Source organism: Haemaphysalis longicornis, unplaced genomic scaffold (assembly GCF_048455015.1).
Source record: "Haemaphysalis longicornis isolate Haplotype H1 unplaced genomic scaffold, Haemaphysalis longicornis Haplotype H1 scaffold_4, whole genome shotgun sequence".
Classification (NCBI taxonomy): domain Eukaryota; kingdom Metazoa; phylum Arthropoda; class Arachnida; order Ixodida; family Ixodidae; genus Haemaphysalis; species Haemaphysalis longicornis.
In genome coordinates, this window is record NW_027526361.1 from 223,061,235 (window position 1) to 223,078,881 (window position 17,647).

Here is a 17,647-nt window from a genome sequence, read left to right on the forward strand (position 1 = left end):
TTGCAGCGTGATTTCTCAAATGCCGCCAGAAGCGCGGGAAAGAGCAGGCGCCGGTTTGCTGCAGTAGACGTAGTTTATCATTTGCTATCGCAAAAACCAAGCATCCATGTATTCTTTATTATAAAAACACTGAACATATCATTTAATATCTATATCTCTCTCTCTCTCTCTCTCTCTCTCTCTCTCTATATATATATATATATATATATATATATATATATATACTATTACGCAAACTTTGCTTCACTTTCTGAATCGAGTCACAGACAGACAGACAGACAGACGGGCCAAAATTTCTGGGTTGAAGTAGTCCAAGAAAGACTATAGTCTTTAAAAGTAGCCATAATGAGCTACCAAAGTAAACTTGATGTCTACCCCAAAATATTTTACGCCTGTAGGACCAGCAGTTTCGTTGCCCTTTGATGCCAGCTGTTCGTCCTTTAAACGCCGTAATGGAATAATGTCCAAAAGATTAACTTCGCCTTTTGGCGGCGTCTTTTGGCAAAATTCCTCACTTTATTCTTGCCTACTTGAATCGGAAACATTTGTCTGTAAAAACAAGTTTGATAGGGCAGTACAAATAAAGCGGAATCTGTATATAACCAGAATCAATCAATCAATCAATCAATCAATCAATCAATCAATCAATCAATCAATCAATCAATCAATCAATCAATCAATCAATCAATCAATCAATCAATCAATCAATCAAAAAATCTTTATTCCAGAAAGAAACTGCATAGGCTCCCAATGCTAAAAGCAGCGTGACGCAGCTTGACGGGGCCCCAGAGGCCATTACAGACAGACATTACAGACAATCGACTCGGAAATCTGCATTCTGCGTATAAAGTTTGTGTTTGGTTCGGCGAAAACCTGAAAACACTCTTTGGACATCACAACTGGCAACATAATTGCAAAAAAAGTTCATTATCTCAATAGGAATACGGGACAATGAGGCATTTGTGAAAACACAATTATCTTGTTTTTGTCTGTAACAAAAACAAAATCAGTTAACAAAAATTAAGCCTTAGTGAGCCCTTACGCCATGTTTTGTACGCTGGTTTTATAAAATGTCTCCAAATGTGAGGTCGCTGCTGTAACCATCTGACGTTTAAGACTAACTGATTTTTCAACGTCACTGGGCTTTCAAGAATCAGTTAGTCAGTAGGGAAGTCGGTTGATTCGTCCCTTTAATTTATTTATGGGTATTCCGTATAACGTACGAAAATAAATAATATTCGCATACGAAAGCTCACGTCTCGCGTACGTTCTATGTAAATCTAAAGTCTCATCCTACACAGCGCTTGCTAAAACGCGGTTGTCCTGGAGCATAATAAGATACTATGCTGATGAACTAGTTTTACTTCGCAGCTTGATGACCAGGGCATGCGCTGAAGCTCCATAGAACAAGCAACAAAGATATGGCCGAGGGGATACTCAGAAGTATTTATTATGCAAGAAATATAGCGTCTGAAATAGCTTGGTGTCTGCGTACGTACCACAAGTTTTTAGGCGTCCACGACATTTTTCCAGGCCGCAAGTGAAACAACAACCGCAAATGGGTTTTGCTACAATGCTACATTTTCCAGTGCCTCTTCAGCAAAACTACCATAAATGGAACGACCTGGAAGCTCCTTAGCGTTACCCACTTCATTTCTAATTTTGTTTGGAAACGTTTCCCACATTTTCATTCCCATTTTTGTTCAAAAGTTCCCTTTTGCAGTTTCTATTGCTAACACAACACTTCCTGTAGGCAACGTTGGTGTGTAAGAGAAATTTTTCTCTCCTTTTCGAGTTCCCCAAAAACACACCGTCTCAAGCATGTGATAAATTAAACGGCATACATTTAAAGGGTAGTTTGTATCAAAGCAGGCATTCCTTCTCTTGGACGGAAAATTCGTCCCTAACAGTACGCTGAATGCCCCCCAGGTCTTCCTGATATCCGGTACGAGGGGGACCTTCCTGGCGATTTCGTGGAGGGTGAGTCCGTCACGCTCCGTTGCGTGGCAACCGGAAGTCCGACGCCCGTCATCACCTGGCGCAAGTCGGGTCAGGCGAGCAACTACAACTACGGGCCGAACATCACCTTCACAGCAATTACACCAGGGGACGCCGGCATGTACTCGTGTGTGGCCGGGAACACCTTTGGGCAGAGCAAGACCGTAGAGGTCACAGTAAATGTCTTGGGTACGTGAAATGTTCTCAACCAGCTGCTTTCAGAACTCACCCAGTCAACCGCAAATTCCGACTGCCAAATCTGAATGCCTGTTTACGTGTTTGCTTCCGTTTTAAAGCGATGCTTTAGTGTTTTGAGTGATGCGTTTGCAACGCGAAAACGACCTGCAGGAGAGCCAATTTTTTTGACTATGATGATGAATGATGGTGGGCGAAGGGAAAGAAAACATTAAAGCCGTTCCGCTCAATGTGAAAGCTGTGGGAAGTGCAGAGCAGTGATTAGCCATTATGGGCTGCAGCGCCGCTAGTCCCTCACAGCTGCATTTCAAATTTCCCGCCTTCGCAGTGCTCGCGCGCCTCCTGCCTGAAACTGCGGCAGCGGGAGGGGTTCTGTTCTTTTTGCGCTTGCTTTAATTTCGTATGCTTGAGCTGTTTTGCGTCATTTCGAACGCGTAATTTGTTTCATGCGCGGCTGGAGCCTTTCTGCATCACTTCGAACGCGCCGTTTTTTTCTTGCGCGGCTGCAGCCTTCGTGCAACATTTCGAACGCGCCATTTCTTTCTTGCGTGGCCGCTTTTTTCGCTTACTATCGGAAAAACCAACCAAACGAGCGTTCCTAACTAAATGAACGCGGGGGCTGCCGGTTATATACACAGCTTTTGCCTGAAATGTACCTGCGGTTTTCTTTGCGCCAAATAACGAGGACATGTATGACAAGACCCCAGCAATTCCTGAGGTTTGAACGGTTATGACTGTTTCAACCGCGTGGTTTTCGAAGCCCAGGGTGACTCCCTCACCCCGGTACAGAAGTCTTTATTTGCGTCCATTGTCACGCTGCGCCGCCTGATTCTCGCAGTCGCATCAACCGTTAGCGGGCTAAGACGACAAGGCGAGCCCATAAAGGGCTGTGCACTTAAAAAGTGCTAGCAAAGGCCGGTATCGAACCTAGGTTCCTCGTGTTATGAAGCCGATCAATTTCTGCACTTCGGTACGGTCGAGGCAGTTTGGAAAGCTCAGATGGCAACCACAGAATACGCCGCGAGAAAGCTCCGCGTTCAATCATCGCCGTCGTTAGATGGAGGGGGGCAAGATTATTCCTTGTTTGCACTTTATGAAGCAGTCGATTGTATGACAGTAAGACACAAATCTTGCGCGGACCGTTTGAAAGCTACCACCCGAAATTACCACCCTGGCTTGGTGCAAACTTATTTGGACAAGCTCATATGTGCTGCGCGCTTTTTGCATCAGCGCGAAAGTATCAAGTTCTATACAGTAATCTCGAAGTTGGAATTCGGTGCAACCAGGTAATTGCCACCAATCTGGTATGGTAACACAAGCCATAGCCTTTGTGCTCACCAACATTATCTGCGGACGCACTTTGGCTACAGGCTGCGAACCCCGGAAAAAGCTTCGACAGTAAAACCTCACGTCATTTCACAACTCCGCAAGACACTACGGTGCAGGAGGCGAAAATATACTATTGTTGAAACAATTTCTGTACAGCTTTAGCATTATGTTGGCGTGATTCGCAGGCGACTAAGGCGTGAAGCATGGCTTATTCATAGGCCTTTGCAGGGGTTCACCTGAAAGGGTGGAATGAGAGCCTCCAGTTCGTTCAAACCGCTATGGTGTCTTCTTCGTTATCCGGGATGGTGGCGGGGAAGATTCACTTATCAAGTAGCTCGTTCCATCTCCATCGCCACAACAATACTGAAGTAGTCCTGTCGTTAAACAGTATTATTTTTATTCGACATCCTACGGTACAGACGGCCACGCTTGTGACAGTAATTTTTATATGCGGTTATTTTGTAAATACTATCAGGCGCCCATTTGAGTAAAGTAAATTGGTGCAAATAATGGTGACATTTGAAGTTGTCACCTCTCCTGGCATATCACAGCGGGACGAGAGTATCACGGCTCCGCTCCGATCGCGCTTGGAAGCTTGAATTGCTCTTTGAAAACCCGGACTGAGTTCGAGAAGGATGGGGTTCAATCGCAATTAAAATTTGCCGCCTAGCAGCATCCGACGCGGTTTTATCTGGATCCGAATCGGCTCAATCGCAATTGTAAGATCCCGTGCAACAGAGGTATAAGAAACGAGCGTATTGGATTGGCCAAAGGACTTGGGCACAATACATCCTACGTTTCCTTTGATATATAGGCAGAGTTGTGCCAAGTGTTTAGTGCGGACAACTGGAAATAGATCGTGTACACTATCACCGGAGTAAAGACGGTTACAAAGGAATGTAACCGAGTCTAGAACTGGGCCCAGAGGTCCGCGGACTCACTCGTAGGTCCACTGACAGACTAATTTGGGCTCAAACTCAGACGTGATCAGTGAGTGGGAGGCTAGTGTGGTATCGTGAGTTTGAGCCTGAGTGCGTTTGAGCCCGAGAGATCCGGAATGAGTTTGAGCAGAAGTGATCCCGTTGGAGTTTCAGTCCGACTGCGTTTGAGTGCCCCTGAGCCAGAGCCAGTTCTGTGTCCATTTTGAGTTCTTAGCCCGAACGAGTTCCGAGTCCATTTGGGTTCTGGGTCCATTTGAGTTCTGAGTTCATTTTGAGTTGTGAGTTCATTTTGAGTTCTCTGCTCGAGTGTGTTCTCAGTTGCGCGCTCGCTGTGAGTTTGAGTTCAGGGGAGCGCTGATGAGTCGTTCAGCAATGTACGTGCCTGAGCACGACTGTGATGGGATTCAAGAAATAAAGTTGTGAGTGAGTAGAGCCTGTCCATCTTTGCCGAGGTATGGTAGTGATGGTAGTTATACACTTCATAATTTGTATATTGCGCTGGGCCGCTGCAGTTTTTAAGCTGTCCTTTTTGCGATTTCAGCGAGGTACGATTGTGCGGGGGCTGCAGCCCCAAGGATAAGGCATGTGCATTCGTATGTGGTTAATTTCCTGCGTTGCTTCACTTGCGTGATGGTGCGCAAGTGTTTGTGTCCGCTAGGATACAGCAATGGCAGTTAGCTGCACAGATTCATGCTTCGCTTTTTGCTGGGGATTCGGGTTACGTGCGGGTGCGAGCATTCTCGATCCGCATGGCCGGTTCGTGAGAGCGGTGCCTTATCATGAAAAGTTTCGCGGAATTTTTATGATGATTAGCACTTGCTCTCAACCACGTTGTAGCAGCGGTACGTGCGACTGATAATCGACTGGTGAGGTTACTAAGAAGGCTCATCTTGCCTTTTCCTCCTGACAGATTCCCTAAGAATTTCGGAGAGGGTGGTGGGAAAGTACATGGCGGTGCTTGCTTGCTGGTTGTTCACCTGCTTCTGTTAACGGTTATGCTAGGTTATGCTAGCTGTCAAAAAGGGAGAGGAGAGCGCCGTGTAGGAGGGGGCGGCGGCCGTCCCTTCCGTTGTTTCAAATGAGGCGTAAACTGAAACGTCTGGGCGACGCATGCTAGGGCGGGTAAGGTATCAAATTTAAGGTCCAGAATAACGTAATCACGTGGGATAAATTAAAAAATGCGTCCTGGACATAGCCATCCCATAGCCATAATATTTCATGCTTAAAATTCAAGATAATGCTGCGAGAGCTTGTGGGGAATTAAATAAGAGGTCTAATGAGAGGAATCAAGTGGCACAAATATGCATTACGGTTATATCAGAGATAGCACGGTATAGTCATAGATTGTTTTAAAATTGAAATTGATGCAGTTAGGCGTGTCACGTATCAAATTAAAGGTTTCGGTAAGGGGAATCACGTGTTACAAATGCAAAAATGCTTCCTGGTTATCATAATATAGTCACGGCCAGTCGCAGATTGGGTTAAATCAAAATGACTCCACTAGAGTGCGTTGGACATCAAATTGAAGGTTGCAATGAGGGAAATCACGTGGGACAATTGCGTTATGGTTATATCACGAGGTTTTCGTGGCTCGTCATTGATTAGGTTAGCAATGAAATTGATGCCATTAGGATATGTCTGATGCCTAATTAATGGTCTGGATGGGGGAAATCACGTCGGACAAATACAAAAATGCTTCCTGGTTATAGTCATAAGATATTCATCATCATCATCATCATCAACAACAGCCCATTTGGGTTCACTGCAGGACGAAGGCCTATCCCCATTGACCTCCATCCCTTTCTCTCTAGTGCTGCCCGTGTCCATTCCTTGCCTCCGAATTTTCTTATTTCATCTTTCCAGCGAGTTAATGGCCTTCCTCTTCTTCTAGTCCCGTCTCGCAGTGACCATTCTGTTGTCCTTGTGGTCCTCGTGGTTTGGGTTTATGAGATTCGAAGGGGGGTAAAGTAGGGTGGTTTACTTTCCCCATGTAATGCCTAACGGGCGACGAGAGACACTAATGAGTCTTTGTCTTCTCGTATCGCCCAGCTATCAAGCTATCTCCCACTCCGCGGCTGCGCGCTGTACAGCGCCAGCCGCGGCGGGCCGTGGCTCAAAGGAACAAAGGAAGCGACAAGTGTTTTCGCTCATTGACATTTACTACTGAATAATAAACATACAAAGAGCATGCAGGCTAGCTGGTTGACGGCAAGGATCTAGTTCCTCGCCCGGGCAATTTAAGGGAATTGAGAGGTTCGACTCACCGCGACAACAGTCATCTCCGGGGGCGCCTCAGCGCGCTTGGGTTTGCCTCCCTGGGATGCCGATGGCAGCCATTGTCGCCCTCCTTTTTGCCCGATCTTCGAAGGAAGGAGGTCGCTCGTCCTCTCGCCTCGCTTCCCAAGCTCCAATTTTTCGCCGCTTGCATCTCGCGCGGTCTCGCCGGCCACAAGGCAATCCTTCGCAATCCCCCCCTCGCCGACATCTCGCCAAGCAACTTTCCGGGGACAAGCACTGCGGCGAAGCCGAAAGAAAGGGAACGCGACCCTGGTCCGCACTGAGCATCTGGCCAAGGTAGTTATATTCTTGTACTTGTTCCAGTGTTTCGTCTCCTAGTCTAAAAAAAAGTGCGTTCAGAACGTTTATTTACCGTCATTTTAGTTTTGTTCATGTTAATCTTTAGCCCCACAGTGAAGCTCTGTGATTTTGGTTCCTCATTCATGTTTTGGAGTTGCTCTGCAGAATCACTAGGCAAGACTATGTCATCTGCAAACCCTAAATGGCTCAAGTATTCGCCATATATCCGTAAGCCTACGTTTTCCCCAGCCAAGCCTCCTGAATACATTCTCCAGACATGTTGTGAACAATTTTGGTGAGATGGTATCTCGCTGTCGCACTCCCCTTCGGATCGGGATGTTATCACTTTGCTTGTGAAGTCTGATTCTGCCGGTGCATTCCTCAGATATGTCGTCTAGGAGTCTTAGGTAGCACTTCTCTATTCCTTGGTCTTTTAAGGCATCCATCACTGCGGCGTCCTTACTGAATCGAACGCTTTTTCATAGTCAATAAATATCATGTAAAGTGGTTTATTATACTCTGCGCATTTTTCTATCACTTGGTTGATGACACGGATGTGATCCATTGTAGAATATTCTTTTCTGAACCAAGCCTGTTCCCTGGGTTGTTGGAAGTCCAGGCTGGCGGTTATGCGGCTAAGTACTATCTTAGTAAGTAGCTTGTATACAACCTACAGAAGGCTGATGGGTCTGTAGTTCTCAAAAGATTTGTTATCTCCCTTCTTGTGAATTAAAACAATGTCGGAGTTTTTCCACAGTTTTGGTACTTTTAAAGACCTCAAACATACTGAGAATAGTTCAGGAGGGGATTGCATGCGCGTAGAACACGGGCAACCCTGCCACACACAACACTGATTTTATGGAAGATGCGGCGTGTGGTTCCAATGAGTTTATTTAAATGTTTAGGTGTAAAAGACAATGAAAATAAAACGACCAAAGAAACACACCACGATGCAGCAGTAAAGCAGCCTGTCAAGGTAATTAGAGCCAAAAGATCAAGACAAAACGAAAGAGAATACAGAGACAAAAATATACTGTGCGATTGATTTTGGGGTTTACCGCACTAACGCAACGCGGGCGATGAGGCGCGGTGTAGTGGAAGGCTTCGGAATGATTTCTACGACCTGGGGATCTTTAAAGGAGCCATGAAGACAAAATACAAGTTGGGTTTATTAGAAAGACTGCTTAGTCCCGATAACAATGATACCAATATCATCGCAATCTTCGAAGAAATAACGGAGATATTAAAGAAAACGTGTGAAGCAGTCGCGACCCCCTAGCCAATTTCCCGCAACTTTTCTATGACGTCACGGAACCTTGTTTGTGCGATTGACGGCCGCCTAACTGACCTGTCGCGACGACACATGACTGGACATCTGTAATGGGGCCTCTAGTTCCATTTGACCGCATCACTTGAATGCTAACGTGCAGTTAACGCACTGAAAATTATGTTTTATTGTTGGCCCGTATGACGTCATTGTTGCTCATAACACGTCACTGTGGCGCGAAATTTGAAAGTTTTTAATTACTTCTTGCGTTTTTTTCGTTAAAAAACAGCTTTTGTGGCTCTAATGGAGCTGAGTGAGATACTGAATCCTAGTTCTTTTAAATTAAGCGAAGTTGTATTTTCTCTTCATGGCTCCTTTAACGTCCGTCTAAAGCTCGTGCACACGGGCGTCCACACGGACAGATATACAGTGCAGCACTAAAAACGTCTTCTGAGTGTCACCTTACTTTTAAAGACACCTTCGAGTAAATTAGTAACACTACTGTTTGTGTTTGTATTGCATAGATGTGTCAAATAAACACACTTTTTATTGTTTACCCGGTCGATAAAGCAGTACTAAATAAGACTGAATAAAGAATAACTACTGTGCTGCATTTGCGGCGGCCGTAACTACAACCACCGTTGTTACGGCCGTATGGAGCGTATGGAGCGTATGAATGGAGCGTATTCATCTTGCGATGTGATTGAACGATGTCCAACTTCGTGTATACGCACTTGCATGTGTATCATCATCGGTATTAGCGAGAACTTTAGTACTGCCAGCTACAAGCATATGTGCGCGAATGAAGTAGTTGGGATTTGTTTTTGGCGAGTGTAAACCAGTTTTGCTATCGGTTTTGTGCAACACATCCACGACATCCGACGTCATCTGTGATCGCGCATTAGCGATACTTCAGGAATCGCCATTTCCTGCTATTCTGATGTTGTGCTTCAGAATTTGGCCGGATTTACCTCCTCGCTCCGATTCCAGCAGCCACCTGTCGTTCCATGCAGTGAAAAATTACGAGTGGAGGCGCACGCAGTGCTGAATGCCTTCCGCGCCACCTGAGATGTTCAACTGGGAGGCGTTTCTCTGGAACCTGCGGAGCCCGCCTGTCTCCTCTCTGTAGTTCTCACTGGGGCATAAAATGCTCGTGAACACAAGGCCGACAAATGACCAATCAAACAAACAAGCCAACCCGGGATTCGAACACGCACAGTGCAATGTTGTAGGCGTTACCGAAAAAAAAGTAACGAAATACGTTACTCGTTACTTGCAAATAAAAGTAACGCGTTACCGACCTACGTTACCTGAAAATAAAAGGAACGCGTTACCGTTACCGTTACTGATAAAAAGTAACGCACGTTACTGTTGCGTTACTTTTCATTCACGAACTAAAACATTTGCTGTTTCCTGTTACGACTTTTGATATGTGCGTAAGCGCCATAGTAAAATATATCCATGCGGAAACTTAATTATCCTCTCTTTTTTAGGGTATCACCAGAATAGTTACAAGAAAAAACGCGGAAGTATATATGAAGCTGATTTATAACATGTTGGCACAGAACTTAACAGAACAACCAGCCTCGTTCGCTAGCACAGAAATTAATACCAGCCATGATTGAAACTTTGAATATATTTTAATTGCAACATGTCGACGTACAGATAGTTGCTGTGAACAAGTTCCTCCGTTATCCGAAGCACACCCCGCTGTTGTAGTTCAGCAACAGCTGAATTTCGAAGCTGGCATCTGACTTTCTACCTCTCTTCTTGGAAGACACGTCCGCGCCTACGCTAAATAGGCGTTCAACGGATGCGCTCGATGGTACTGCCGTGTTTACTTTGAGAAACAGCTTGTGCACCAGAGGGAAGCTTTTTTTTAGCTCTGTAAGTGCAAAGCTGTGCGTCACCAGAAAGTACCGCGATAGCTCATCATCCCCGGACACGGAGGGGCCTTCATTTCCAAACGGGTTTGCAATGAAATCTTCTGCTGCGTTCGCCAACACTGAGTTCTAGGAAGTAACGTAACGGAACATAATTTAGTTACACGTCACTCAAAATAAGTAACTTAAGTACGGTACCCGTTACTTCTTTGGAAAAGTAATGAGTACGTTACTACGTTACCAAAAAAAGTAACGCGTTACCGGTAACGCAGTTATTTGTAACGCGTTACCGCCAACGCTGGCACAGTGCAAGAGTACTCGCGATTCTCGCGTACTTGCGTTGTGCTCCGAACTACATATACCGGTATTCAATAGCGTGGAATGCATTCAGGGAACCGTGCGAGTGCGCCGCCATATCTGAGGCCAACCGTCTGTTGCTAGGCGACGTTGTGTGCACGGCCCGCAGATCACGCACCCCTCTTGTCCTCCATGCAACCGTACTCGGCGCACTGCGAGCGCGAGTGCGCCGAGTGCGAGAAAGCTGAGGGAACTTGAATAATCGCTATTAGTCAGACCCAGTTGCTCCTTTCGCCTTTTGTAAAATCTGTTAAAACACAACCGCATTGGTATGGAGCAATTTAGAAAACTCAGTTCCATTCATGACAAGTGCGCAAAAGCTGGTGTTTCTCTGGCGGCCGGATGTAGGTATGGAATCTCTGCATTTTGTTTTCCCGCCCTGCAAAGCAATCGTTATCGTATCTTGGCCGTACGACCACTTAATTCCGTCGGGTGCGGGTTACCCTGGTGGGGCTGTCGAAAAAGTTAATCAAGCCGTGCGAAAGAAGCGCGCAATGGACTTGAAGCTGCGCCAAAACAGACCCAAAACAAACGTCGCTAAAGCAGATGACAAAACCGCCCGCAGAGGCACCCGCCGGTGGAGCAAGCACCTGCGAGGGTTACGCTGGTTAATAGCGTACTTTCACCTCCCCATCTAATCTGTGATCCGTGAGTGAAAATTGAAAATTGCGCTCCTGCCCCCCCCCCCCCCCTCCCCCCGCCATCACGCCGCTGCTGCCGTGTTATGATTTTATTGTCCCTCACGCCACGAAAGAACCATTGGCTGGTAGAGGTATAAAGCTTTGCTTTAAAGAGACTACTTCTTCTCTTATATTTCGCAGCTCTGAAGCTTTAATAGACCGTTTCTAGGCTCAAAAGTGTCGCGCAGTAATCGCACCGTAAATTGTCGCTTTAAACGAAGAATTGGGAAGTTATGGACAATGTTAATTTTTTTGCAGTGACGAGTAGGTACTCTTCAATATTTCTCTCTTCTTTCCGACCGAACAGAAAAGCCGAAGATAATCAAAGTGGAACCTCCCTCGCCTGTTCTATTGAACGTTAGCGGTGACATCACTCTCCAATGCGTTGCTAGAGGCAAGCCCATGCCCAAGTAAGTTACTTTTTCATGATTCTTAAAACTACCCCTTTAGCCCTGGATTGTTTGTTTTCTTTCCTAAACTTCAATATTCCATTAATTAACCACAAAAAAATGAGCGTGTAGTGGTCTACAGTGGTGGCGGGTAGTTTGGTCATCAGGTATTCAAAATCGTAATTCCAAAAAAAAAGGTAACTGCGCGTGATGTGCACTTGTGGACCCCATGCTGAAAGAGTTAGGCACCAACTGCTTCATGCTTTAAGTAAGGAAACTTTTCTCTCACTTTGTTTTCTCGGCCGAAAGAGCTCAATCCAAGCCTTCTCTTAAATGCCACGTGTTAGTACGTGTGCCTTGCTGAGAAAGGAATCCATGCAAGCTGCAAGAGTGCGCCTCATTTCCCACTCTAGATTGATGGATCTCAATAAATCGTATAATCGTACCTGTGGGTCTTTTTTTCTTATCGTACAATGGGTCGTATTATCGTACCAACCATGGAAACATCCTGTAATTGTTCCATGCTTCTGTTAATTCCGTTATTAATAATGCTGTGCTTATGTTCGAACAAGATGAATGATCGGCCCTAGGGGCTGTCCTTCTTCACATTGTATATAAAAAGTATACTATCACAGAATTATTCGATGGGTGTTAACTGATGCGCACGTAATAGGAAAAAGAACGCTATCCCCGTACACATATTGCTTTATCGACACTTTAGAAGGACAATTGCATCATTAGTGCATCGTGCCTCCGTAGAATTTGTTTACCCTTTCTGGTATTGAAATAGCTGTTATAAATAATATATCAGTGCACAAAAAAAACAGTTCCGCGGCATACGCCCTTGAACAGCATTGGTAGCGCTGGAAAACTATTTTGGGGACGTTTCAGTAGAATCTATGAAAATAATGCAAAACAGCCTTATGCGCAAGTGTGCAGAAAATGCTTTGTGTATCCACAACGCCAAGTTCCCGCTATCATCGGCGCACATATATCTTCCCAAAATGCAAGCTAACAATGTAGCCCTCGATCTTGTACTCGACAAGCCGGCGGCAAACCCGTCCCTCCTAAGCACACAAAAGCATTCCTCACGGATCGCAGAGCAATAATAGCAGTGCAGAACTTTCTTTCAGAAGCCATTCCCCTCGCAAGAAAAGGCACCCCGCTGTTGTCGGTTCTTTCTGCGATGCTATCTAACATAGGGATGAGCCGACTGCCACTCCCCTTCTTTCAAGGCATACTGGGGACAAGCACGCGCTGAATGATAATTTGAGATGGCAAACCAGCTGCTCGAACGCAGAAATGCAAGAAGCTTTAAAGGCCGGAGCTCACGTCAACCGGCAATGCAAAAACATGGTCGTAGCGTACGCAGCACAAAAGGCGGAACTGCTCACAGTTAGAAAATTCTGCGGAAAAACCGACCCACCACCAGACATTACATTCACTGTAGAGAGCCAGCCCGTGAACAGACTACGCAGGCTACGGGTGCTAGGACTGCACGTTCAAACAAGTGCGAAAGTCACGTGCACCTTCGCACTTCTTTAAAACGTAAATAAATGAAGTATTCTACATGATCCAAACGATACCCTACCACTGTTATGGATTAAAGGAACCGGATGTGCTACGCCTCATGCAGACTCTAATCGTAAGCCGCATAACCTGCTGGGAACCTTATCAGCGACTCACTCAGGCAGAAACAAAGTAGCTGGACATCCTAATCCTCACCCCAGTAAAAGGGGCAATCGGAATCTTTATCTACGCCTCAACAAACCTGCTATTGCAGTTAGGCCTGCACGACACGATGACAGCATTAATTGAAGCACAAAAAGACAATCAAATGGAAAGGTTGAAACGCACTATAGAGGGAATCACGTCCTCATATAATTGCGGTACTCGACATTGGAGTTTTGCTCTTGGGAGAGAAACTAATGGCCCCGAAAATGACAGCTGGTTTCACAGTAACAACCATTCCCAGAAATGTGCGCCCTGAACGCCATAGCGTTCACCGCGCGCTGCAGACTAACACCTCGAACCAAATATAAGACAGTACCCCCAACACTCGGTATGCCAATGCTGCAGCCGTAATTGCATAGGCAGCAGCAGTGGCCGACTGACGCAACTGCATCAGCTACAGTACGCAACGAGAATAGCACGGAAGCGGAAGAGTGTGAAATACCCCTTGCTGTCCGCACTCGCTCTTCAGGTAACCTAACAAGTATTCTGTCCGACTGGCAAGAAGCATGCCGAAATCAGGCGCAGAGACATCTGACAGACCGCCTGTTTCATTCTGCACCGAGACCAACAGACCCCACCAGTCTGTCAGATCTGGACACCTGGGCATGCTTCTTCGTGTGTTCGTGTGATAGGCATTCATAATTTGTCCCCCTCGCTACGGCCCAGCGTAGTGGTCGCAGTGGTTGTCGTCTTGCATGAACAGCGCGCGTCGTTTTGGTGCACCACATCTTGGAGTGAACTGCATTATCGGTCTGTACCACGCTTGGAGGGGTAGTCCAGACGTTTCTGTGACCTACGCTCTGTTAAAGCGCCAACTGCAACCGCAAAGCACATGGTTTACAGTCATAGAGAAATGAAACGCGAACTCGAAAATAAGAACCAGGACACCCAAATAGTGCGATTTCTTTCCGCGCAAGCGAAATTGTCGCGTAACTTCATCGCAGTAACGAAGATTGAAAATGAGTTGTAAATATACAATTTGCGAGCCATTATTTTATCTCCACGGTCCATATAATTTGTTTTTGCGTGTTCCGGTTCATACTTTCCCGTTCTGTTTCTATTCGTCCATGAGTGGGCCCACGAAGAGTAATATAACGCTGGCTCCACGTCGCAGGCCGCGATGCGCCAAGCGACGAGCACATGGGGCGCCAGAGGTATACCAAAGCAGCCACAGCACGTTTGGAAGGCGGAAAGGAGAGGATGAAACAGCTTCGCTTTAAAAATTTCTTGCAGCGCCGAAAGGAAGAGATTAATGTAAGAGTTTACATTACGCGTTCTACGTCGCCGGCGACGTAGAACGCGTTGAGATTTTTGTAACAGGCAGACAGATAAGCAGACAGGGGGAAGGAAACATACCGAAAATGCATCGTTTTGGGAGCCAAAGGAATACTATCGTCTCTAAAGTGTTTTCGTGGTTGTAAAGTTCTGAGAATCAAACGTTTGCTCTGCTGCTTCTGACGCGGCAATCAGAAGCCCTTCCCGCGAGCCATCGTCTCACATAACCTGTAATTGCTTGATTTGAAAAAAAGTGCTCTTTGCCTGCTTGGGGGACAGAACGATTAGCGAAAACGCGTCAGCGTTAGCCTACTTCACATACGTTAGAAGAAGCTACGGCCTAAATTTAGGGAACTGCCGAGTGGATCGCGGTTGCGGTATCCGTTTTTCTGAGCGCAGATGTATGAGTGCGAATACTGGGGTAATTGCAGGTTTCAACAAAAGCGCAAAATTCGAGATACCAAAAACACGAACCGTTGATGCTCGAGACCCCTATTCCTGCCCAAACATCACAATAATGGAAATGGGAAATTTTAAAGAAATCGAGACCTCGCCTTTTACCATTACCCTGGCAGAACTTATCTTTTCAGGCCACTTATGTACAGTCTTTGTCAATATTTTCTAGGCCAAGCCGGAAACACGCAGGTCGCGAAAAATTCAATGCACTAGCTTACGTCCCGAGTTAGGCAAAAATGTTTCATGCCAGAACGCAAGAACAAACAGATTTCTTTCTGAGTGTTATAAAAGTATTTTTGTCACCTTTAAAGGAAAAGCTTATCCTTTGAATTTTTTGTGGTCCAGTAGGCTTAGGATTGGCCTGGAAACGTATGGCGAATGCGTGCACGCCAGGAAGTTTCCAAAGTTTCAATCCGCACCGTTAGGCCTTGTCAATGGTATTTTTTGCTTCGGACAACGAACACAATCTCATAGCAGTCTGTCCGCAACATTTGCTGCATTTCGCGCCGCAAATTGCCTGCGTGTGATTTAAAAGAATCCTTCTATGCCTTACTGATGGCGTTCCATGTCTTGCCTAAACGTACTGCAGCGAAGTCAGTCTTCCACAACAACTTTCCCATAGCGATGATGATGATCAGCGAAGGCACATCGAGCACCTCAAGAGAAAACTGATTTTAGTGGCCTGAATCCAACCGGCGTCCCTCGCGTTATGAAGCCAATGTCTATCTGATTGCGCTTATCCGAAATGGTAGAATCTATTTGGACTTCAGACTTTCACTTACCTTCAGGTTGCATGGGATAATGCTTCGTGTTTCAGCCATCTTCCTCGCTGTATGAAATAAGGCTTTCAATTTTTATTCTATTCCGTTCATCTTGTAAAAAAAGCGCCATTGGAGTGTAGTCGGTCATACATATACCTGTAAAGTTCATTGTCTTAGAGTGCCTGGCATTCAAAACGAGAAAGGAATGTATCAGCTGGTAGGTAGACTTCAGCGAAAACTCTGTGGAGCAGCGTGTACGTCATGACTACGGTGGAAGCCATATGCCACTCATTTACCTACATCACAGATGCAGAATATTTGAACAGTAGAGCTGTTTAGCTTGATTTAAGACAGTGCAAAAAGTTAACAGAAAACGCCGCTCGGCGAAGCGGAAAAGTGGAACATTCTAGGCCAAGCTGTGCGAGGGAAATTGTGCAGGAGGCAATGAGCCTCTACGCAGGTGTTGGAGGTGCGGGACTCAAGAGAAAGAGCGCTTCCCTTTGGATCTAACGCGAGTACCTCGAGTTTTGATATCGGCGTTTATCCGGTTGCGATGTAATCGCAATTCTTGGCGCATATCATTTCCTTAGGGTCTGTAGCGCGGGCGTTGGCTTTAGACTTTGGCTTCGGAATTCGGCACTTTGGATTTTGGACTTCAGGAGTATGAATTGTGGACTTTAATTTAACTCAGTTTACATAAAGAAAGCTTTTTACCCATCTTGCTCTAAAGAAACGGGCAGACCTAAGAAAAGCCAAGTGAAAGCTAGTGAAGAACACCAGCTCGCTGTTTTCTCGGTCTTCACACCTCAGTTGCGGAAACGGCCCCAATGTTTTTAGGTGAGGTTTGACTGGAATGCTTCACGCGCATTATTAGGGTCGTGCAGTCAAAGTAGCAGAAGCTCCAGTTTTCTATTTGAAATCTGGGGCTTATCACTGAGGGCTTATCAATGTGTCATAGTGATAGTTGGACTTTTTATGGTGCAAACACAGCTGAGGCAACGACCGCCAAACAGAATCAACGAATATCTAAATAACTTTGCCGTCCAAATGGCTACAGTGAAGACTTAGTGCGATAACCTAACTTGTAAATTCGTTTGCCCCTTTTTTCAAATGGTTTGTCAGTGGTTTCACTTTAAAAAAAATAAAACCAGCGAACCCTGGTTACACGATTTGAGGGAAACTAAGGTATATTTCCTGTGCTGCAAGTTGTGGACGGAGAACTGGGTTAACACTGCGGTAATGTGTTCACTCTACTGGAAACCCAAGCGGCGGCACAAAAATATCTCCCAGGTGTCTACTCTCTGGGTTGCACAAGTTGACACTCTGGGATGAAAACTATGTGCCTCGTTGTTCAGTAGTTTGACGAAAGCAATGTGCCTCGTAGTTCAGTAATTTATCATGTCACACAAGCGGTTAGTCCCTGCCAGACGAAAGGAATATGTACGTACAGTGAGTGGTGGAAAATTAGAAGGGCCGTTTTTGTGTTGAAAATGTCCTTCATGTAAAATTACCGCTGAACCCTTAATGTGTGCTGTGATGTTTATCTGCAAATATATAAAAACAACCATGTTTACGACCATTGTTGTAATCTTAGCCCGCTTTGGCTTCTTTCAGTGTAAGCTGGCAACAGCAAGATGGTCACGACCGTAACGTGTGGAAGCCAATAGGCAATGGCGCCACGGTTCTAATGCCCAACGTCAGCTACTCGCTCCAAACCGCCTACCGCTGTGAAGCCAGCAGCTTCTTAAAGGGCAAGACCTACCACGAGCACTCGAAGGAAGTTCGCATTGACGTCCAAGGTGCGA

At 45.8% G+C, this 17,647-nt stretch overlaps 1 protein-coding gene across 1 annotated transcript in view; it reads left to right on the forward strand.

Moving 5' to 3' along the window:
• The window catches only part of LOC144180237 (kin of IRRE-like protein 2), an 89,980-nt gene that overhangs the window by 41,698 nt on the left and 30,635 nt on the right, over positions 1-17,647 (forward strand). The window contains exons 6-8 of the mRNA XM_077708615.1: positions 1,930-2,187; positions 11,535-11,637; positions 17,457-17,641. Of these exons, the coding sequence (XP_077564741.1) occupies positions 1,930-2,187; positions 11,535-11,637; positions 17,457-17,641 (546 nt within the window). The remainder of the gene's footprint in view (positions 1-1,929; positions 2,188-11,534; positions 11,638-17,456; positions 17,642-17,647) is intronic.